General features: G+C 41.4%; 2 protein-coding genes across 2 annotated transcripts; both read left to right on the top strand.

Moving 5' to 3' along the window:
* The first annotated feature begins 5,007 nt into the window (after nucleotides 1-5,007).
* Nucleotides 5,008-5,955, top strand: LOC142750658 (olfactory receptor 11L1-like). Its single transcript, XM_075859649.1, has one exon. It carries the CDS (start codon nucleotides 5,008-5,010, stop codon nucleotides 5,953-5,955), a length of 948 nt encoding a protein of 315 aa, XP_075715764.1.
* A 2,256-nt stretch (nucleotides 5,956-8,211) lies between these two features.
* LOC142750659 (olfactory receptor 11A1-like) lies at nucleotides 8,212-11,259 on the top strand. Its single transcript, XM_075859650.1, has 3 exons — nucleotides 8,212-8,244; nucleotides 8,970-9,008; nucleotides 10,327-11,259. Exons 1-3 carry the CDS (start codon nucleotides 8,212-8,214, stop codon nucleotides 11,257-11,259), a joined length of 1,005 nt encoding a protein of 334 aa, XP_075715765.1.
* Nucleotides 11,260-24,196: the final 12,937 nt, after the last annotated feature.

A 24,196-nucleotide genomic window follows, 5' to 3' on the forward strand; every position in this document is an offset into this window, starting at 1 on the left:
TATTACACAACCCAAAGGGCATGACGATGTATTCGAAATGACCTTCGGGCATGTTAAATGCAGTCTTCCACTCATCCCCTTCTCTGACTAGGATAAGGTTATAAGCCTCCCGAAGATCGAACTTAGAGAACCATTGGGCCCCCTGAACAAGATTGAAGAGATCAGGAATCAAAGGAAGAGGATACTGGTTCCTTACATTGACCTTATTCAAGTTTCCGTAATCGATACACGGCCTAAGACCACCATCCTTCTTCCCTACGAAGACGAAGCTAGCACCTACCGGAGAAGTAGAGGGGCGAATGTAACCCTTGGCCAGGCTTTCCTGGATATATTCTCTCATGGCCTCACGTTCGGGACAAGAGAGATTAAATATCCTAACCTTAAGGAGCTTAGCTCCTGGTACCAAATCGATTGCGCAATCGTATTCTCTATGAGAAGGTAACACTTCGGAGGCCTTTTTTGAAAAAACATCAGCGAAATCCTGAATAAACTCAGGTAGTGTGTTCACCTCCTCAGGGAGAGAAATACAATGAACAGAAAAACAGGACGTCATGCATTCATTACCCCATTTAGTAAGATGCCCAGTATTCCAGTTAAACGTGGGATTATGCATCTGCAACCAGGGAAGGCCTAAAACCAAATCGGACGATAATCCCTGCATCACCAGTACAGAGCACTGCTCCAAATGAATGGAGCCAACAATGAGTTCAAAAACAGTGGTATGCTGCGTCAAATAACCATCAGCAAGAGGAGTGGAGTTGATACCCACTACCGGGACAGGTTTAGGCAAATCAATCAATGTCATAGCTAGAGACATAGCAAATTCCACAGACATAATATTAGCTGAAGACCCTGAATCCACGAAGACACTGCCGGTGGCAGATCTACTCTCAAATGAGACCTGAAAGGGAAGCAAGATCTTATTAGGTTTCATATTTACGGGAAATACCTGTGCGCCCAAGCGACCTCCCCGATGGTCACTTAGGCGTGGAAGTTTTCCGGCTGCTTATTCTTACGCCTAGGAGAGTTGTTTACTTGATGCTTGTCATCCCCACAGTAGAAGCAGAGACCATTCTTCCTGCGGATCTCTCTACGTTGTTGGGGAGACACGGAGGCCCCAAGTTGCATTGGTTCATCCGAGTTTTCCGTGGAAGAACGAAGCAACGGAATCTTGGGAGCCATCATAGGGGATCCAGAGGAGAAGGCACAAAAACGTTCAAGTCGTCGTTCCCTGAGACGTCGGTCAAGACATACCGCTAAAGCCCTAACCTGATCTAGAGAGTCAGAAGAGGGATAGCTAACTAATAGGTCTTTCAGGGCGTTCGACAGACCCAATCTAAACTGGCACCTTAAGGCAGGGTCATTCCACCAAGAAGCTACACACCACTTCCTAAAGTCAGAACAGTACTCCTCAACGGGTTTCTTACCCTGACGTAAGGTCACCAGCTGACTCTCGGCAAAGGCAGTCTTGTCAGTCTCGTCATAGATAAGCCTGAGAGAAAAAAAAAAAAGTAAACAGAGGAAAGTTCAGGGGCGTCAGGAGCCAAGGAGAAGGCCCATTCTTGGGGGCCGTCCTGGAGCCGGGACATAATTATACCCACTCGCTGGCTCTCAGAACCTGAGGAGTGGGGCCTTAGACGGAAATAGAGCCTACAACTCTCCCGAAAGGAGAAAAAAGACAGACAGGTGAGCCCTAATCTACCCGCCACTCAGTCCCTGCCTACTTGCACGGCCCGTCCTAGGCGACGGCGTACAACTAGGCGACGGTCCCTACGCTCAATATGTGCACGATAGACAAACAGACAAGGGTACACAGAAGCTAAGGGAAATGGGGCAGTTGCCCACGGCAACACCGTGAGCAACAAGAGTCTTGAACGAGCCGAGTCAAACCAGGAGTGTACGAGGTACCAAACGCAGAGCAGGAGCGTAGTCAGTAAAGCCAGGGTCGATATGAAGCAGAGGCAGTAGTATTAGCAGGAACAGCAGAGCCAGGAAACAAGAGAGAATCACAGGCAAAGACAAGAAGCAAATGAAGGTATAAATAGACCGAGGGCGGGAGCTAGAACCGTCTGGCTAGGCTGTGATAGGTTCTCCCACTCCTCAGCCTACCAGACAGAGTGGTAGCAGATCGAGTCACTCTATCAGACCTAGGAGCAGATGTGACTATTTAACCACAGGCGTCGACACAGAAGCTGTGTCTGGCAGATCCTTTAAACCAGGACCCTCTTGGTATAGTAAGACCGGGGTTACCCGACCAATTTCTGATATTTGAAGGATTCTGTAGATCATATCGTCCAACTGAATTCTGGAAACTATGTAAACGGCTACTTGTCATTTACCATAGTAGAAATGCAATCGGCACTGCTCTACAAGACCTTCACTATAGCGTATGGGACCCTCGACCAAACAAGTGGAGCTCATTGTTAACAGCAAGTTCTTAAACATATGAATCTCTAACTTGACTCTTAACGCATTCAAGACACAGTGGTAAGAAACTTTAACTTGACCTTTTTAATGGTTTTTAATTTACTTAAGTGATAAGTTATCACACTGCAGCAAGTTATCAGAGTCAAGATAAGGAATGCTACATCGGAAATATCCAACTACAAGAAAAAAGTTGCGTCTCTCATTGGCTTAATACTCAATGTATAATTTAAAGAAATCAAATGTTACCCGGGATCATGGTTTATGCACAGAGCTGCGTGTATAGAGTCCATATAGAGCCATAGGCACTCCATGTCTGCTTATGCCATGGTAGATTATCTCCATTTGGCACCATATTACGAGGCTATTCACCCTGGAAGCAATGCCTCACAATATTACATCTGATGTAACATGACACAAGTTTTTTTTATGCCTGAATCCGACAGAAAAAACCGTTGTATGAGATCAAAGGCATCGAAAAGTATAGTGACGAGCCATAGAATACTTTTCATGTCATATTGGGCCTCCTTATATCTTGAGCCTTGTTATGGCCGTGTACATGAGGCTAATGATTATTTTTAATATTTTTTATTATTAATTGTTTACAGTGTTAATCTATATGGAAAATTTGAGTGCAAAAATACTCAAACTTTTAATTTTACTCAATAAAAGTTTCCTCTTCTAATTGGTGTTTTACTTTCTAAACTTTTTCCCCTTGATGTTAAACTATATTTCCATAAGGATGAAATTAATTGATCTGCAAATCAAAAAAAGTTAAGTGAAAGTTAATTATGAAGAAGACAACAAAAGAAACCATCTCCATTGAGTTTATCGACACGTCACCTGTGTTCATTCTGTGTATATATACAGGTAGTCATCACTTTATGCTTCATATATTATTACTATGAACATGTGTCTGATCGCTATATATTATATCACACGACTTCATTACACTGGAAAGCTTCTTATCTTGAACAGTCCTCAGATGCATCCTGGGATATTTTTCTTTTCAAAATTGTAATTGCAATTAAATGTTTCATCTATAAGGAAATGTTTGCTTCAGAAGATGGACCAGATGTAAGTTCTGCTGAGTAAATGCTTACAGGAAATTAGTTTTAGTGACTATTACTGATTATTGTAATTTATCTAATTTTCTAATCCTGTTGATAACCCCTGGACGAAAAATATTTTTTAATTAACTTTTGCTTAATTTATGTTTGTTCTGTCCTAAAGATAAGTAGAACAATGACCTATCCAGGTTATATCCAGTAAGGGCAACCCTAACCCTAAGGCCAGTTTCACATAAGCGTATCTTGGCCACAAATTCAGGCCCAACCATAGGGACCTCTAACCTTTGGACCTCGGGCAGAGATTTGCAGCAATTATACTTTTATGTACTTTTATGCTTCCATACTTAGCTACATGAAACTGACGGTAGGGTGCGCTCACAAGCAGAAATTTATATCTATCAATTGCTCAGGGTCTCTGTACATTTTTTAGTTTTCTCATGCACTATAAATATAAGGCTGGATATGCAAATGTAGTGTTGAGGCAATTTGTATTTAGACAAATACAGAGAGGATTCTAAAGAAAAAAGAACAAATATAAGTTCTTCCTCTACTTTTACGCTCTTTTGAATCCACTTCTGGCTTTAGATAAAATAAAAAAACAAAAAACTGTCCCTAAAAACTTACATGCTGCCTGCTGTCCTGGCAAAATATAAGACCTCTATGAATGATTACTTTTTTTTTAAATAGAAGTCAAAAGCAAATTGATGCAAATATATGGTAACGCCTATCAAAAAAAGAAATAAATATATAAAAGTATTCTATGTTAAGTTCTCCATATGTGAAGATTTCTCTTAAGTGGTAGAATAGAAAAGTTGGGAAGTTGGAAGAATTTATCGACAAAATCAAACCCTCTTAGGAAGATCATTTTAGATTAATGCTATTGTATAATTTTAACAATGTGTTTGTGCTTCAACTTCAATCCAACTCTGGAGAAACTACAACTCCTAGAATGTCAGCATCAAATTGGGGGTAAAATATTTTTTTCAATAATTAGAAAAGTCTTTCAAGTTATATCATATAAGGTTTATCTAATGGCAATAAAACGAGGACAACATTTAGGGGCACGCATGAGGTCTGACTGTTTATAAGGGAATTCTGGAAAATTATCATATTAAAATAGAATTTGAAATGTTATGTACACCCTTATAAACCCTGATCAGGAATGGAGAAGAGTTATCAATGTAAAGACATATAAAGCAAACAAATAATACGTTTGATTGATGTGTTTGGGGTGGGGAGAGGAGGGATATGGAGGACATATTATTAATTAATTAATTGACTTATTTATTTACTTATTCCCTTTTTTCCCCTACATAGTATATTGTTGTTGGATATGATATGTACCGGCCACTTTACTTGTATTTGCATTGAAGGTCATAATGAAGAGCAACAGACATGAACTCAAGTTGTGGGTTTATTATATAAGGAATTATGTATTTTACTTTATTATAAATATAGGGATGTTGTATTCTGAATATCTTGACTTAACATGAGATCTACGTTATTGTTCTAAATGCAGGAGAAGAATCTGACTGAGGTGACAGAGATTTTTTTCTTAGGATTTCAAGGCAGTCAATGTCTAAGATTATTTCTCTTTGGTCTTTTTATTGGTATTTACTATTTTACAATATTTGGGAACCTTCTGATTATCACCCTGGTGTCCACCAGCAAGAACCTCCACACTCCAATGTACTTCTTCATCTCACAACTGTCCATCAGTGACATCTTGTTGAGCACAGATATTGTCCCCGAAATGCTCAATGTTCTACTGAATAATGGGGGGACCATCACTTTTTCTATTTGCATCACACAGTTTTGTTTATTTTGTACTTCAGTATCATTTGAATGTTTTCTCCTCACAGTGATGTCTTATGACAGATATGTGGCCATCTGTAACCCCCTCCGTTACTCCTCTATCATGACATGTCCGTATTGTGTGAAACTGGTCGTCATCTGCTGGTTGTTGGGTTTTTCTGTAGCATTTGTTACCACTATAATGATATTGACATTAACCTTTTGTGGAAACAATATTATTGACCACTTTTTCTGTGACCTCGTCCCTTTGCTAGAAATTGCATGTACAGAAACCTACATGGTCCAACTTGAAGTCTCCTTACTGGGTATACCTGTAGTCATTATGCCGACCATCATAATCATTATGTCTTATGTTCAAATTTTGTCTGTCATCTTAAGGATTCCATCCAGTACTGGTAGACAGAAAGTCTTCTCCACCTGTAGCTCCCACCTGACTGTGGTCTCCATATTTTACTGCTCTCTGTTCACTGTTTATGTCGCTCCAACAAGAGCACAGACATCGACCATCAGTAAGATCCTATCCCTGTTCTACACTGTGCTTACCCCTTTGATCAACCCCATTATATACAGTCTGAGAAATACAGACATTAGGAAAGCTGTGCAGGAATCAGTTAATACAATTATCATATGTGGCAATCATCCTTAAATTAATATTTTTAGGTTGCACATAAATATAATTTTTTTTGGCTGGTAGTACTATAGTGTACTAATAAATAACATACATCTAAGAAGGACAAAAGTGCATCGCTATAATGGCTATTATGGACATTACCCATGCCATTCTAAAAAACACTACTAAGCCCAAAACATGCAACATCCTTGGGGTGCAGACCACACACCGGGTGTAATGGATTTGCCTGACACAGCTTCCTTGTCGACGCCCGTGGTTAATCAGCCTGCATCTGTGCCTAGGTCTGTTAGAGTGACTCGATCTGCTACCACTCAGGCTGGGAGGCTGAGGAGTGGGAGAACCTATCACAGCCTGGCCAGACGGAGCTAGCTACCGCCCTCTGTCTATTTATACCTTCATTTCCTGCTCCTCCTTTGCCTGTGATTCTGTCTGGTTTCCTGGCTCTGCTGCTCCTGCCTGTACTATTGTCCTCTGCTTCAAATTGACCCTGGCTTTACTGACTACTCTCCTGCTCTGCGTTTGGAACCTCGTACACTCCTGTTTTGACTCGGCTTGTTCACTACTCTTGTTGCTCACGGTGTTGCCGTGGGCAACTGCCCCATTTCCCTTAGCTTCTGTGTACCCTTGTCTGTTGGTCTGTCGTGCACTTATTGAGCGTAGGGACCGTCGCCCAGTTGTACGCCGTCGCCTAGGACGGGCCGTGCAAGGAGGCAGGGACTGAGTGGCGGGTAGATTAGGGCTCACCTGTCTGTCTCCCTACCCCGTCATTACACCGGGCTCAAAAGAGGGAGACCAGCAATGGTATATATTATGCAGACTCCTAAAATCCATTTACCAAGATGAAAAGCTCCAGAAAGCCAGAAAGCTTATGAAATTGACTAATGAAAAATAAAGGTGTCCATCTTTTGAGATATCTCTCCTGTGACTCTCAGCAAATGCAGACAACTAAAGCCAAACTGATGCATTAAAGGCAAAAATCATGCCATACTTCTGGCTATTTCCATTTGACCTGTCTTTCACCCTTAATAGTTCACTAAAGACCATTAAAAGAACAGATAACTTCTTGCCTCTTTATGATGACCTCGGCCTGGACCAGCCAAGCTCTTGTCGTGGCTACAGATCACTGATGTTGCAGTCCTCCTGTTTCTTCCCAAGGTTTTACCCTGGCATCCAGTTAAAGAGCATTTAAGCCACAAGAGACTCTCCACACCAGCGGATAGAGAGGCCACTGGGACCTCAATTGGATGAGCTAAGACGTGAGTGGTTGCACTGCCAATCAAAGTACATCCACCAACCTAACCTAACCTGTCAGATTGGTAATCACTGTTCAACTTACTTATTATTTAGTTATTAGCACTAGTCAACATTTGATGGAAGTCGACCTTCATACCTTTAGCATGAAGGTGTTATTCTAGGTTGCCTCTTGTTGGGGAGACATTAGTGCTTTTTATCTTAAGAGACAGAAAATTAGTCAGGATCTATTAGTGGCTTGAACAGCTGCCCACAAGTATATACAAGGGCAACAATAGTGCCCTCCTTGGTAGACGCAGACCTACAATTTCCCCACCCCTCATCTGTATGTATCACTATGTCTGGTGTCATCTGTCACTTCTGGTGTCATCTGCGTCATCTGGTATCATCCACCACGTCTGGCATCATCTGCCACGTCAAGCTCCATCCGTACCAAAGTCTCTGCTATTGTTTGGACTCTTTCAGGTACTCTTGTGCTAAAGACTTTGCATAGAATTTATATAGACTGCGGAGCGGCCTAGTTGGTGCACATACCACTTGACAATACCCGTAAGACCATGAAGGCTTTAAATGCTTAACTTAAGTTATAAAGGTTTTTCACTTCTTTTCTTTAGTATTTTTTTGTATTGAAATCAGAATAAATATTAACTTTAAAAAGAGTTTTACTTTTTTCTTTCTTTCTTTCTTTCTTTTTTTTTTTTTTTTTAAGAGAGTGACAAAAGTGAAAGTCTAAATCCTTTAGGATTATATTCAATAGATTAATTAGACTTATTTCATATATTATGTCTGTACACCGGGGACGCTGGTGGAGCCCTCTCTGGAATCTCCATATATAGATAATTCCACACATGAAGATATAAAATGACCGTATTATGAAGCTTTCTACACTTATTAGACTATTCCACTGGCTGCACTCTGCACTAGTATGTGTGGGATTTCTCTTATTCTAAAGTAGAAACATTGAGTGTTGTCCTCTAATATTATAAGATATAATTTACCGGGTTTTTATTATCTGCACATATGGATATTCTACACAACACAGATAAAGCTGAGGTGAGTCCCCAAGTGTTTCCTAATCTTATCCTATGAAATAGTCATTCTGAAGGAAATGGACCGGGGTCTCTACACAACAGAAATAGTATTAGCAGTGAATGAATTATAAAATGTGGGTTTGGTATCTGCTTATATTGTTATGCGGAGAGTTAGTAGACCCTCCATCACCATGATCAGATGGATGCAAGATAACCTGGAGGTGAGGAGTCTAAGGGTATGTTCACACGATGAGAGGCATTTACGTGTGAAAAGACAGACTGTTTACAGCTGCCTCGTTTCACACGTAAATGCTCCTCCTCGTAATTTACGAGGCGTCTGAGACGCTCGTAAATCTTGAGCTGTGCTTCATTGAGTTCAATGAAGAACAGCTCAAATTACGTGGCAAAGAAGTGTCCTGCACTTCTTTGCCGAGGCAGTCCATTTACGCGTCGTCGTTTGACAGCTGTCAAACGACGACGCGTAAATTACAGGTTGCACAGTACGTCGGCAAACCCATTCAAATGAATGGGCAGATGTTTGCCGACGTATTGCAGCCCTATTTTTAGACGTAAAACGAGGCATAATACGCCTCGTTTATGTCTGAAAATAGGTCGTGTGAACCCAGCCTAAGGGAGCCCATGTCTTAGCTCATAACCCTCTCCTGGAGGTAAGGTCTATTCTGCAGGGTACTTCCCCCATATTGAGGTCATCTGGATAGTCTCTAAATGGTGATAACTGCTCTACAGGGTCCGACAGATGAAGGCAAGGTTAAAGCACAGACAGAGGTAAGATCTGAGGATCATTTTAACCACAGTATCAGCAATGTCAGACTGGATGTGGAATAAATTCTGGGGACAATGCTACAGCTACGTGGATACATTAGGCTAGGTTCACATTTGTGTCGCAGACCTGTTCGGAAAATGGCAGAAAAATAGCGCAAAACCTGTTTTATTTTTTTTATTGGCAGCATTTGCGTGTTACACATCATTTAAGCTTTATTTAAAAAATCTGGGGGTAATGTGAATAAAAAGTAAAATCACTATTGTTTTTTGGCTTTTTTTTTTTTCTAGTATGCACCATGCTGTATAAGTAAATTGTTAACTTCATTCTACAGGTCATTATGGTTATGGCACTAGCAAATATGTCTAGTTTATTTCATATTTACTACTTTTGCACTCAGAGGCGTAACTAGAAGGAAACATTTTTGTCCCTGGATCTTCCCCTAAACATTTTAGCTCCCCACACAGTAATAGTGCCCCCAAAAAGAAATAATGCCCCGTGAACAGCACATAGTTCCCCCAAACAGATGTAGTCCTCTTTTGCAATTTGATCCCCATACATTAGTTAGGCCTTTATATAGAATTTAGCTGCCCCATATAGCAGTTAGGTACCCCTATATAATAGTTAGAACAACATATTTTAGTTAAAGCCCCATATAGTAGTTAGGTCCCTTTTACAGCCGTTAGGTCCCTAATACAGTAATTAGATTCCCCATATAGTATTTAGGTGCCCCTATATAGTAGTTAGGTCCCCCAGAAAGTAGTTAGGCCTCCAAATAATATTTAATTGCCCCCATATGGTAGTTAGGTGCTTCCATAAAGTAGTTAGACCTCCCAGATAGTAGTTAGGCTCCATATAGCAGTTAAGCCCCCCAGATAGTAGTAAGTCTCCTATATAATTTTTAGGCCCCATATGGTAGTTAAGTCCTTCAGATAGTAGTTCGCCCCTCAGAATGTAGTTAGTCCCCCAGATAGTAGTTAAGTTCCCATAAAGAATTTAGGTTTCCATATAGACGTTTGGTTCTCATAAAGAGGTTAGATCTCATATAGTATTTAGTCCCCAATATATTAGTCAGGTCTTCATACAGTAGTTAGGCCCTCATCTATTAGTTAGGTTCCCATCTAGAAGTTACGCCCCAATATAGTATATGACCCCATATATTATTTAGGTCCTAATATAGCAAGTTGACTTGGAAATAGTAGTTAGGTCCCCCATACAGTAGTTAGACCCCATATAGTAATCACGCTCCCATACAGTAGTTAGGTCTTCATTACACGGCTATCATTGTGTGATTCTTAGAATTTAATCATGTGTCTCCTCCAGATGAAATTAAAAAATAATATCACCTCCATCATCCTTCTGGGATTTCCTAATCTACAAAACTTCACATTTCTATTCTTCTCACTACTGGATATTATTTACTGTGGGACCATTTTAGGAAACCTTCTTATCATGATCTTATACTTAGTGAGTACATCTCTCCAGTCTCCCATGTACTTCTTCATTACACAGCTATCATTGTGTGACGTCCTGCTGACTACTGATATTGTCCCCACCCTGCTTCACTCTGTACTGTATGGAGGGAGTACTATGACTCTCATCGGCTGCATCATCCAGTTTTCTGTCTTTGTCACCTCGGAGTCCTCAGAATGTCTTCTACTGTCAGTGATGTCTTATGATCGATATCTGGCCATCTGTAACCCCCTCCGTTATAACTCCATCATGAATCATGTGTTTTGTGTGACATCAGTAATTGTGACTTGGTTGGTTAGTTTTATGGTGATGTTGATCTATACAATCTCTATCTATAATCTTAATTTCTGTGGACCGCACGTTATTGACCATTTCTATTGCGACTTTGAACCTATACTGCAGCTCTCCTGCTCTGATACATCAATCATTCGGAAAGAGGTTCTTATATTGGGATCTTTAGTTGTTATGGGACCCTTTATAATAATTGTGCTGTCCTATGTGTACATTGTCATCACCATTTTGAAGATCCCATCCAATACCGGAAGACATAAAGCCTTCTCCACATGTAGCTCACACCTCATTGTAGTTTCTTTATTTTATGGGACATTAATGATTGTTTATATGTTTCCACCAAGAGGACAATCCCTGATTCTGAGCAAGATCATGTCTCTGATGTATACTGTGGTGACCCCACTGCTTAATCCTATTATATACACTCTGAGGAACAAAGACTTTAAAGAATCTTTCCATAAAATTCACATTTTCGTTCAAATTTTCTCATAAAGAACACTAGTTTCATATAGTGTAGTGTAATAGTCAATAAAGATAAACTTTACATGAAAAAAGAAAATGGTGACGATCAGTAATGTTGTATTTTTTCTTTAAGGTAATAAAAATAACTTGTCACCAAATTCTATGGTATGGTGGTGTTATCCAGTCACAGTATGGTGGTGTTATCCAGTCACGGTATGGTGGTGTTATTTAGTCATGGTATGTTGCTGTTTTCTAGTCATGGTATGGTGGTGTTATCCATTCACGGTATGGTGGTGTTATCCAGTCACGGTATAGTGGCATTATTTAGTCATGGTATGGTGCTGTTATCCAGTTATGGTATGGTGTTGTTATCCATTCACGGTATGGTGGTGTTTTCCAGTCACGGTATGGTGGTGTTATCTGATCATGATATGGTGGTGTTATCTAGTCATGTTATGGTGGTGTAATCCAGTCACGGTACCGTGGTTTTATCTAGTTATGGTATGGTGCTATTATTCAGTCACTGTATGGTGGTGTTATCCAGTCATGGTATGGTGGTGTTGTGTCATCTTGGTATCGTGGTGTTAACCATTTACGGTATGGTCATATTATCTAGTCATGGTATGATGGTGTTATCTAGTTATGTTATGGTAGTGTAATCCAGTCATGGTACCGTGGTGTTATCTAGTCATGGTGTGGTGGTGTTACCCAGTCATGTTATGGTGGTGTTATCCAGTCACGGTATGGTGGTGTTATTTAGTAATTGTATGGTGGTGTTATCTAGTGACGGTATGTTGTTGTTATCCAGTCACTGTATGGTGGTGTTATCTAGTCACTGTATGTTGGTATTACCCAGTCATGGTATAGTGGAGTTATCTAGTCATGGTATGGTGGTGTTAGCCAGTCACGGTATGGCAGTGTTATCCAGTCATGGTATGGTGTTGTTATTTAGTCATGATATGGTGTTGTTATCCAGTCACGGTATGGTGGTGTTATCTAGTCATGATATGGTGGTGTTATCTAGTCACGGTATGGTGGTGTTACCCAGTCTTGGTATGGTTGTGTTATCTAGTCATAGTACGGCGGTGTAATCTAGTCATGGTATGGTGGTGTTATCTAGTCATGGTGTGGTGGTGTTATCTAGTCATGGTATGGTGGTGTTACCCAGTCTTGGTATGGTTGTGTTATCTAGTCATGTTATGGTGGTGTTATCTAGTCATGGTATGGTGGGGTTATCTAGTCATGGTACCGTGGTGTTATCTAGTCATGGTGTGGTGGTGTTACTGAGTCATGGTATGGTGGTGTTATCCAGTCACGGTATGGTGGTGTTATTTAGTCATTGTATGGTGGTGTTATCTAGGGACGGTATGTTGTTGTTATCCAGTCACTGTATGGTGGTGTTATCTAGTCACTGTATGTTGGTATTACTCAGTCATGGTATAGTGGAGTTATCTAGTCATGGTATGGTGGTGTTAGCCAGTCATGGTATGGTGGTGTTATCCAGTCATGGTATGGTGTTGTTATCTAGTCATGGTATGGTGTTGTTACCTAGTCACGGTATGGTGGTGTTATCTAGTCATTGTATGGTGGTGTTATCTAGTCATGGTATGGTGCTATTATTCAGTCATGGTATGGTGGTGTTAGCCAGTCACTGTATGGTGATGTTAGCCAGTCATGGTATGGCTATGTTATCTAATCACTGTATGTTGGTGTTACTCAGTTATGGTATGGTGGAGTTATCTAGTCATAGTATGGTGGTGTTCTCCAGTCATGGTATGGTGCTGTTATCTATTCACGGTATGGTGGTGTTACCCAGTCTTGGTATGGTTGTGTTATCTAGTCATAGTACGGCGGTGTAATCTAGTCATGGTATGGTGGTGTTATATAGTCATGGTATGGTGGTGTTACCCAGTCATGGTATGGTGGTGTTATCCAGTCACGGTATGGTGGTGTTATTTAGTCATTGAATGGTGGTGTTATGTAGTGACGGTATGTTGTTGTTATCCAGTCACTGTATGGTGGTGTTATCTAGTCACTGTATGTTGGTATTACCTAGTCATGTTATGGTGGTGTTAGCCAGTCACGGTATGGTGGTGTTATCCAGTCATGGTATGATGTTATCTAGTCATGATATGGTGTTGTTATCCAGTCACGGTATGGTGGTGTTATATAGTCATGATATGGTGGTGTTACCCAGTCATGGTAAGGTGGTGTTATCTAGTCATGGTATGGGGTTCTTATCCAGTCACGGTATGGTGGTGTTATCGAGTCATGGTATGGTGCTATTTTTCAGTCATGGTACTATGGTGTTACCCAGTCATGGTATGGTGGAGTTATCTAGTCATGGTATGGTGGTGTTAGCCAGTCACGGTATGGTGGTGTTATCTAGTCACAGTATGGTGGTGTTACCCAGTCATGGTATGGTGGTATTATCTAGTCATTGTACCATGGTGTTATCTAGTCATGGTAACGTGGTGTTACCCAGTCACGGTATGGTGGTGTTATCTAGTCATGGTATGGTGGTGTTATCTAGTCATGGTATGGTGCTATTATTCAGTCATGGTATGGTGTTGTTAGCCAGTCATTGTATGGTGATGTTAGCCAGTCATGGTATGGTTATGTTATCTAGTCACTGTATGTTGGTGTTACCCAGTCATGGTATGGTGGAGTTATCTGGTCATAGTATGGTGGTGTTCGCCAGTCATGGTATGGTGGTGTTATCTAGTCTTGGTCTGGTTGTGTTATCTAGTCATGGTATGGTGGTGTAATCTAGTCATGGTATGGTAGTGTTATCTAGTCATGGTATGGTGGTGTTATCTAGTCATGGTATGGTGGTGTTATCTAGTCATGGTACCGTGGTGTTATCTAGTCATGGTACCGTGGCGTTATCTAGTCATGGTATGGTGCTATTATTCAGTCACGGTATGGTGGTGTTAGCCCGTCATGGTATGGTGGTGTTATCTAGTCATGATATGGTGTTGTTATCAAGTCACGGTATGGTGGTGTTATCTAGTGATGGTATGTTGGTGTTATCTAGTCATGGTATGGTGGTGTTATCCACTCATGGTATGCTGGTGTTATCTAGTCACAGTATGGTGGTGTTATCCAGTCACGGTATGGGAAGGGGGGATGTACAAACTTAATGTACAAATTTGCAAATGACAATGACTTGCTTGATATGGAACATGAGCATGATTGTCACAGTTTAATGCAACTCGAAGCCCAAGGGTTACCAGGTGTCACTGATGTACCTTTGACTAACTATGATATTCAGTATTTTGTAGACGGATCTAGGTACTAGAATGAGCAGACGGGACATTTCACCACCAGTTATGTAGTAGTCTAGGAAGGTAAGACAGTGCTGCAAAAGTCACTGCCCTCCAGCAGCTTCGCCCAAGAGGCAGAACTCATGGCACTGGCAGAAGCATGTAAGTTGGGCACAGGTAAAAGTGTGAATGTCTATACAGACTCAAGGTATGCCTTTGGAGTCGCAAACGATAATGCCACGATATGGCAAATAAGAGGCTTTCTGACTTCAACAGGTAGACACCGCTCAATCCATGGAAAAATAAAAAGTTATGACTCTCAGAATGGGTCGGCAAAACACATTTTTTAAAAAAAACATTTAGTGTCTTTCTTGTAAAAGTAGTAAACCATTAAAAAAACTATATAAGTTTGGTATCCCCGTAATCGTATTGACTGGCATAACAAAGTTAACGCACCTTTTTTACAGCACAGTGAATGAATAAAAACGAAAGCCCTCAAAATGTTGAGAAATTGTCCCACAAATCAGTTTCCCAATACAATACATTACATGTATGGTACCGTTAAAAACTGCAACGTGTGGGGGGGGCGGAGTTACCGCGCATTGGGATGGACGCTTAACTCGTGAGCTCCTCAACTCATGTACAGAAACTACAGCTTCTAGGCAGTAACTTTGCAAAATAATGGTAAAACCTTCGAAGGAAAAGTACAAGGACTCTCCCGGTCCCGCTCAGCAGGGGAAAAATCAACCCGACATGGATAAATGCCTTCGGAAAAAGCTATCGTCTCCTTCCATGATGGCGCTGGAGCGCCAAACAGACAATACTAGGGATGAAGACTCTGACGGGGACAGCTCCACAGCTTATTCGGGTACGTCACGGTGTAGAGACACGCTGTCTCTGGCATATCTCAAAAAGGTCCTGACTCAAGCAGTCGCGCCTATAATGCAGGAGCTGGCGGACATTAAGGGAGATATTAAACAAATATAATGCAGAGTGGACTCGTTAGAAGAAACACAGTCCTTCACCTTGAGACACAGTGAGGCGGTTAACTCTATATTGGCGGCCCATCAGACACATATTAACAACACCCATCTAATAATAGAAGACCAAGAGAATCGCAGCCGTCGGAGGAACATAAGAATATCTGAAATTATCACTGGCGATACTTTACCTCAGGTGAGCGTGCAGATCTTCACTGATTTAGTGGGCAAAGAAAGAGCAGATAACATGGTGATTGAAAGGGTGCATAGGGCACTAAGGCCAAAGCCGGCTTTACATGAACCGCCGAGAGATGTCATCTGCGGTTTATTAAGCTTTGTAGACACATCAAGCATCTTGAAAGCGGCCAGAGAACAAATGGACTTTCAATTTGAGGGCTCGAAACTACTCTTTTTTCAGGACTTAGCTCCTAGCACACTAGCAAAAAGAAGAATCCTGAAGCCCATAACGGATACCTTGCGAAATAAGAAGTTGCCAGTGAGATTGCTATTTCCTTTCGACTTGGCGACGGTGAAAGATGGCCGGCAGATTACCCTCCGCGACCCAACTGACCTTCCGAAATTCTGGGAAAAAACAGGCATAACACCTATGGAGATACCATCGTGGCTGCCAGCGCAAAGGGACTTGGATTTCCCGATATTACCTCCTCAACAAGAATGGCGGATGGCACCTCGACTGAAGGCTCCAAGAACCAAGACGAACCGAACATCTACATTGGACGCATGAAACGACCACCTTGAAAGAAGGGACTTGTTCTTGTTTTCTTGATATTTACAGCTGGGAATATGTAAGTGATACTTGACAGCCGTTGATTGATCTTACTATTGACCCTCTTATGTTTTACCAGTTTTGCTTTCTAAAAAATTACCTCTGACACCCCCTGCGGGGGTCTTGTCATTTGCATATGCAATGGCGTTGTGGTATTTTTGTTGAAGGGATAACGCATATATTGGGTAAGATAATAATGCTACACCCTAAAATTGCCTTTCTGCTAAGATTGAATGGTACTGTTTCTGGAGGTGGTTTCCCTCCTTGATGGTGCTGTGCCTCCCACCCCCTCCCTTGCAGGTTAACTGCAAGGGCACATTACTCTGGGCCATTGGGGTTATTCACCTATGTGTGAAAAAACATGTGCATTATAACATCATTATGTTCGTTTATACCCAACTTGACTGGTCTAGGAGATGTGTTTAACTGTTGGTATGTATATAAAATGTTGTTCTGTTGGATCTGTGATCGAGCTTGGGCTACACTGCGTCTGTTTCACGTTAGGATAGACAGATGCAAAGTCTTAACGTTTAATACCAAAGGGCTGAACATCCCGGAAAAACGCAGCCAAGTGTTTAATTTGATGAGAAGAGAAGATGCCGACTTTATCTTCCTACAAGAGAAACACTTTAAAACAAATAAAATACTGTCACTGCCCACGAAACCATATGACAAGTGGTTTCACTGCACTTATCATACAGCGTCTAGAGGCGTTTCTATTGCTATACGGAACACTATCCCGTTCATTCTGGAAGCCTCACAAATTGACCCACTGAGCAGATATATTTTCCTCAAAGGTACGGTTTATGATATGAAAATTACATTAGTAAACCTTTATGCCCCAAATGTGGGACAGGTGCAGTGGATGATAAAAGTGTTGCAGACTCTGCAACCGTTTCTTGATGGTTTGGTGATACTGGGCGGGGATCTAAATTTAACGATAGAACCGAGTATAGATTCTTCTTCGGGGACATCTCATATAGCACATAAGACCCTTAGACGCCTTAAAATGCTCCTGACCAAAATGCAGCTAAAAGATGTGTGGAGACTCCATCATCCGAATGGGAAGGATTACTCATTCTATTCAATTCCACATGACTCGTACCAACGTTTAGACTATATATTTCTGCCAGAAAGGTTTCTACCCCAGGTGGCCTCATCCTTGATAGGGAATATTACCATCTCGGACCATGCTCCGGTCTCTGTTAAGTTTACCTTGAAAAGGTTGCCTGTTAGAGGATGGAACTGGAGACTTAATGATACGCTCTTAGAAAACTCCAAAGATGTAGACTCAGTAGACAGTAAACTGAAGGAGTTCTTTAGGTTTAATGATGACCCCCTTATTTCAAAACCTCTCCTATGGGAGACACACAAAGCATTTGTAAGAGGGGAACTTATTGCCCTAGGGTCACGAGTTAAGAGGAAGAGGTCGCAACTCATAGATGAGGTGTTGGGCAAAATATCCTCTCTAGAAAATGTACATAAAAGATCGCAGCTGGAATCAGTTCAGACAGAACTCCAACACCTAAGGAAACAACTTAAGAACATTCTGAAAGTAAAATTTGCTAAATCCCTCCAATTGCTCAAATATAAAACATATGCTCATAGAGACAAGGGCAATAAGATGATGTTGAACCTTATCAAACAACAAAGGGGGAAAACCTTTATATCCACTATAAAGGGAGACTTAGATAGAAAGATTAACGACACTACTCTCATAGCAAGGGAATTCCGGAAATACTACTCTGAGATATACAACCTTAAAAAAGCATCTGTCCCGACTAACCAGATTACCCACACAGAAGCTATAAGTAACTATTTACATTCCATAGATGCTCCTTCCTTGACTGAAAAGGAGCAATCTACGTTACTTGCTCCGTTTACGCTACAGGAACTAGACAAAATATTAGGAACCATACCAAATGGGAAAAGTCCGGGACCAGACGGTCTCCCAATCATTTACTATAAAAAATGTAAACAAACATTGCTGCCATATTTTCTTTCTGTCTGTAATGCCGTTTTGACAGGTTCACTATTTCCTGCACAGACCCTTGCAGCCAATATTACTATTCTCCCTAAAGAAGGGAAGGATCTGGAGAGGTGCAGTAGCTATAGGCCTATTTCCCTATTAAACTCAGATTTAAAATGGTGGGCAAAAACTTTATCTACTAGAATTAACCTTTTTCTCTCCAAATTGGTAGGGGTGGAGCAAGTGGGTTTTGTACCGGGAAGAGAGGGAAAATGTAATACTATTAGAACTATACATGCCATATTTCTTGCAAAAAAACAGAAGATACCTTTGATGCTACTCGGTACAGACGCTAAAAAAGCTTTTGATCGCATTGATTGGACATTCTTGAAAGCTGCTCTTCACAAATTTGGCTTCCCACAACAATTTATAGATGCAATATTTTCATTATACACGACTCCTACAGCAAGAGTTCAAGTGAATGGCACCTTTTCAGAATCCTTCCCTATTCGCAATGGCACCGTCAGGGATGCCCATTATCCCCTACATTATTTATACTAGCTATGGAGACATTAATTTTGAAGATCCGTCAAACGCCCACTATTAAAGGCCTTAAAGTGGGAGTTTTTGAACATAAAACTGCGGCATATGCAGATGATTTGTTGGTATATATTACCAATCCACGGGACGCTCTACCACAACTTATGCAAATCTTTGAGGACTTTGGGTGGGTCTCCAACTTTAAGATTAATTATGATAAGTCGGAGGCGCTCAACATAACCCTTTCACAAAGTATGTTAAGGACAGTTAGCATTCAATCCCCTTTTAAGCAGCCAAAATCTGAAATAACATATCTGGGATTAAAAATTACAGCAGAGCCAAAGAGGCTCTTTGATAGGAACTATAATCCATTATATTAAAAAATCAAAGACTTCCCAGTTAAACTCAAGGTTCCATATATGTCGTGGATTGGCAGAAAAAACCTTCTTACCACATTTGTACTGCCACAGGTCCTGTATGTATTACAGTCCTTGCCCTTGTATATTCCCACATATTATTTTTCGAGGTTTCGCCGTTTGCTAACTGAATTTCTATCGAATAAAAAACGTCCTAGACTTGCATATACACAACTAATATGTAGAAAGGGTGAGGGAGGATTGTCATTACCGGATCTTCCAACCTATTATAAGGTTGTGCAATTAAGAAGGTGGGCACAACTAGCTAATCCTAATGTCTCCTTCCCACATGTGGAATTAGAAAGGTTTCTCTTAGGCAAGGAGCGGACCTCCTATCTATGGGTAGGGTCAAAGACAGCAAAAACAACTTCTTGTTCACAGGTACAAAGTGATATGACCAGAGGTTTGATTAAAGTGTGTCAGGCCTCATCGGCGTTGCATATGCACCACAATAAATTCTCGGGGCTACTCCCCCTTTCCACTCTTCCTTGTCTGGTTAATAAGACTTGCACTCAAGTACCAGAAACATGGTTACACCTCCATTCTCTGAAGATAGCGAGACTTTTCGAAGCCATAGAGATGCCTTCGTTAGGAACATTGCACGAAGAACTGAAGGTTTCGCCACCTAATCGCATACAAACTTTAGATTTTTATCATACTTGCCAAAAACCGCAAATGTCACTGAGTGCCCAAAAATTTGACCCCACTTGCCTAGAGAATTATACCTTGCTACCCTCACTCCCTAAAAAATATCTCTCTAAAATATATAAATAGCTGATTTCTTCTATGTCCAAAGTCGAACCAGGCTTTCTTTTAGCTTGGGAGAAAGAATTGGGATGCGTCTTTTCCAAAAAGGAGAAAGCTACCATTCTACGAAATTCACATGGATTCTCGGGATGTGTTAGAATGCAAGAAAATTCATATAAATTACTTACAAGGTGGTATAGAGCGCCTGAATATCTATATAAGATTCGGGCATCTCCAATAGATACTTGTTGGAGGTGTGAGGCAGAGGCAGGGAGCATCTCTCATATATGGTGGTCATGCTCGAAAGTGCAGGGTTTCTTGAAGGAGGTTGAAGCACTGATTCAAGAGGTGTTCTCTGTCTCGTTAGCTCTTACAAAAGAAATGGTTCTGCTTTGGATGCCTCTTCGAGATTTCTCCCCTTCAGCAAAAAATCTCCCCACTTTTATTATAGCTGCGGCGAAGCTATTGATCCCTACATTGTGGAAGGAGACATCTCCTCCGTCACGTGCTCATCTAATCACCAAATTTCACCAGATTTGCAGATTAGAAGAATTGGCAGGTTGGGAAAACAAGAGTAGGGGATATTTTCTCAAAATTTGGCAACCATGGCTAGACTTTAGGGATAAAATATAGATGGGTTGGGAGACATGGAAAGAAGGCTGCATTGAATACATAGGCAAATTGAGCAGAAAAGGGATGTTAACCCCTTCCCGCTCCTTGACGTACTATTACGTCATGGCAGCTGTATCGTTGGCGCTCCATGACGTAATAGTACGTCACGGGAGTAACGGCTGTTTCGGCCGTCCTCCCGACACATACAGGAGCTGTGACGCTGCTGTCTTGTTCAGCAGCTGTCACAGCTCCTACAGCGGGGACCGATCGCTGTGTCCCCGCTGATTAACCCCTTAAAAGCCGCGTTCTATAGAGATCGCGGCTTTTTAGGGGTTAAGCTGCCATCGCCGGCCTGCTACGGGATAGCGGCCGGCGATGGTGACTATGGCAACCGGACACCAAACAATGGCGTCCGGCTATGCCATAGACGGAAGCCTAGTGGGTCCTGACAACGTCAGGACCCACTATGCTTGCTGTCAGTGAGTAGCTGATTGTTCTAATACACTGCACTACGCATGTAGTGCAGTGTATTAGAATAGTGATCAGAGTCTCCTGCCCTCATGTCCCCTAGTGGGACAAAGTAATAAAGTTAAAAAAAAGTTAAAAAAAGATGTGTAAAAATAAGAAAATAAAAGATTTAAAAGTAATAAAAGTAAAAATCCCCCCTTTTCCCTTATCAGTCCTTTATTATTAATAAAAATATATAAACAAACAAATAAACTATATATAATTGGTATCGCCGCGTCCGTAACGGCCTGAACTACAAAATTATTTCATTATTTATCCCGCACGGTGAACGCCGTAAAATAAAATAATAATAAACCGTACCACAATCACAATTGTTTGGTCACTTCACCTCCCAAAAAATGGAATAAAAAGAGATCAAAAAGTCGCATGTACCTAAAAATGGTGCTGATCGAAACTACAGTTCGTTACGCAAAAAATAAGTCCTCGCACGGCTTTATTGATTGAAAAATAAAAACGTTATGACTCTTAGAATAAGGTAACACAAAAAGTGAATGATTGTTTACAAAACGTATTTTATTGTGCAAACGCCATAAGACATAAAAAAACTATAAACATCTGGTATCGCCATAATCGTATCGCCCCGCAGAATAAAGTGAATATGTCATTTATAGCGCACGGTGAACGCTGTAAAAAAAAAAGAATAAAAAAACAATAGTAGAATTGCTGTTTTTTAGTCACCACGCCACCTAAAAATAGAATAAAAACTGATCAAAAAGCTGCATGCACCCCAAGAAAACTACAATGGATTCCTCAAGGGGTCTAGTTTCCAAATTGGGGTCACTTTTGGGGGGTTCCCAATGTTTTGGCACCACAAGACCTCTTCAAACCGGACATGGTGCCTAATAAAAAAGAGGCCTCAAAATCCACTAGGTGCTCCTTTGCTTCGGAGGCCGGCGCTTCAGTCCATTACCGCACTAGGGCCACATGTGGGATATTTCTCAAAACTGCAGAATCTGGGCAATACGTATTGAGTTGCGTTTCACTGATAAATCCTTTTGTGTTATAAAAAAAATGGTATAAAGAGGATTTTCTGACAAAAAAAAAGTGTAAATTTAACCTCTACTTTGCTCTAAATTTTTGTGAAACACCTAAAGGGTTCATAAACTTTCTAAATGCTGTTGTAAATACTTTGAGGGGTCTAGTTTCTAAAATGGGGTATTTCATAGGGGTTTCTAATATATGGGCCCCTCAAAGCAACTTCAGAACTGAACTGGAACCTTAAAAAATAAATAAATGAGGCAATACTTCGCTTCTTACATTATACTGATAATGAGCCGTGCCCACCCCGAGATGACCCCAGTTTTGACCGTTTGTATAAACGGAGACCCCTATTAGACCGTTCCAGTGCCCGGTTTTCCCAAGCATACACCCCCGAGAAGTGTATTTCTATTGATGAGTCCTTGGTACATTTTAAAGGGAGGGTTCAATTCCGCGAGTACCTGCCGGGTAAGAGGGCAAGGTATGGCGTGAAGATGTATAAGCTGTGAGAGTGCATCAGGGCATACCTACAGGTTTAGGATATATGAAGGAAAGGCCACCCCCAAACCACACTGCATCCTGGACTACAATAGGTACATGGGAGGGGTGGACTTGTCAGATCAAATCCTGAAGCCCTACAGCGCCATGCGGTGTGGTATAAGAAGCTGGCCGGGCACATCATACAGATGGCATTGTACAATGCGTACGTGCTACGTCGATGTGCAGGCCAGACGGGAACTTTCCTGGAATTTCAAGAGGTGATTATCAAGAACCTAATCTTTAGGGACCAAGAAGGGGGGGCACCCAGTACTTCTGGAAGCGGGGCCACACGCATCGTACCTGGGCGGCAACACTTTCCAGGAGAAGTTCCCCAAACTGGCAAGAAGGGAAAAAGTCAAAAGAGGTGCAAAGTCTGCTATAAGAGGGCGATAAGGGTTGACACAATATATCAATGTGACACATGTCCCGAATAACCAGAGCTCTGTATGAAAGCGTGTTTTAAAATTTATCATACATCCCTTGGTTTATAATTTACCCCAATTTTACTTACCCTGATGCACTCTGCACAGCTTATCCCCCCTCGTCTTTCCCCTCTGAGCCCTGCTGTGTGCCCAGGCAGCTGATAACAGCCACATGTAGGGTATTGCCATACCCGGGAGAACCCACATTACAGTTTATGAGGTGTAGGTCTCCGGTCAAAATGCTCACTACACCTCTAGATGAATGCCTTAAGGGTGTAGTTTTTAAAACGGGGTCACTTCTTGCGGGTTTCAACTGTACTGGTACCTCAGGGGCTTCTGCATACATGACTTCGCACTAGAAAATCCCCAGTAGGCCAAATGGTGGTCCTTTCCTTCTGAGCCCTCCCATGGGCCCAAACGGCAGTTTATCACAACAAATGGGGTATTGCGGCCTTCAGAACAAATTGCGCAACAGAATGGGGTATTTTGTTTCTTGTGAAAATAAGAAATTTTCAGCCAAAACTACATATTATTTGAAAAAAATAATTTTGTTTTCATTCCCAGCCCAATTCAAATTAGTTCTGTGAAAAAACTATGGGGTCAAAATAGTCACAACACCCATAAATGAATTCCTTGAGGGGTGTAGTTTCCAAAATGGGGTCATTTGTGATTGGTTTCTATTGCTTTGATAGCTCTGGGGCACTGCAAATGCGACATGGCACCCAAAAACCAATCCAGCAAAATCTGGACTCCAAAGAACACACAGCGCTCCTTTCCTTCTGAGCCCTCCCATGGGCCCAAACGGCAGTTTATCACCACAAATGGGGTATTGCCGCACTCAGGACAAATTGGGCAACAAAATGGAGTATTTTATTTCTTGTGAAAATAAGAATTTTTGAGCTAAAATGACATATTATTGGAAAAAATATATATTTTTTTAATTCCCAGCACAATTCAAATAAGTTCTGTGAAGAAACTATGGGGTCTAAATGGTCACATTACCCATAAATGAATTCCTTGAGGGGTGTAGTTTCCAAAATGGGGTCACATCTGGTGGGTTTCCATTGCTTTGATACCTCTGGGGCTCTGCAAATGCGACATGGCAGCCGAAAACCAATCCAGCAAAATCTGGACTCCAAAAAACACACAGCGCTCCTTCCCTTCTGAGGCCTCCCATGGGCC

Source organism: Rhinoderma darwinii, chromosome 3, assembly GCF_050947455.1.
Source record: "Rhinoderma darwinii isolate aRhiDar2 chromosome 3, aRhiDar2.hap1, whole genome shotgun sequence".
Taxonomy (NCBI): Eukaryota; Metazoa; Chordata; class Amphibia; order Anura; family Rhinodermatidae; genus Rhinoderma; species Rhinoderma darwinii.

Coding starts and splice junctions, on each gene's coding strand:
- LOC142750658 (XM_075859649.1), top strand. CDS start 5,008: ATGCAGGAGAAGAATCTGACTGAGGTGACAGAGATTTTTTTCTTAGGA.
- LOC142750659 (XM_075859650.1), top strand. CDS start 8,212: ATGGATATTCTACACAACACAGATAAAGCTGAG. Junction 8,245..8,969: donor ACAACACAGATAAAGCTGAG/GTGAGTCCCCAA, acceptor ACTGCTCTACAG/GGTCCGACAGATGAAGGCAA. Junction 9,009..10,326: donor AGGTTAAAGCACAGACAGAG/GTAAGATCTGAG, acceptor TGTCTCCTCCAG/ATGAAATTAAAAAATAATAT.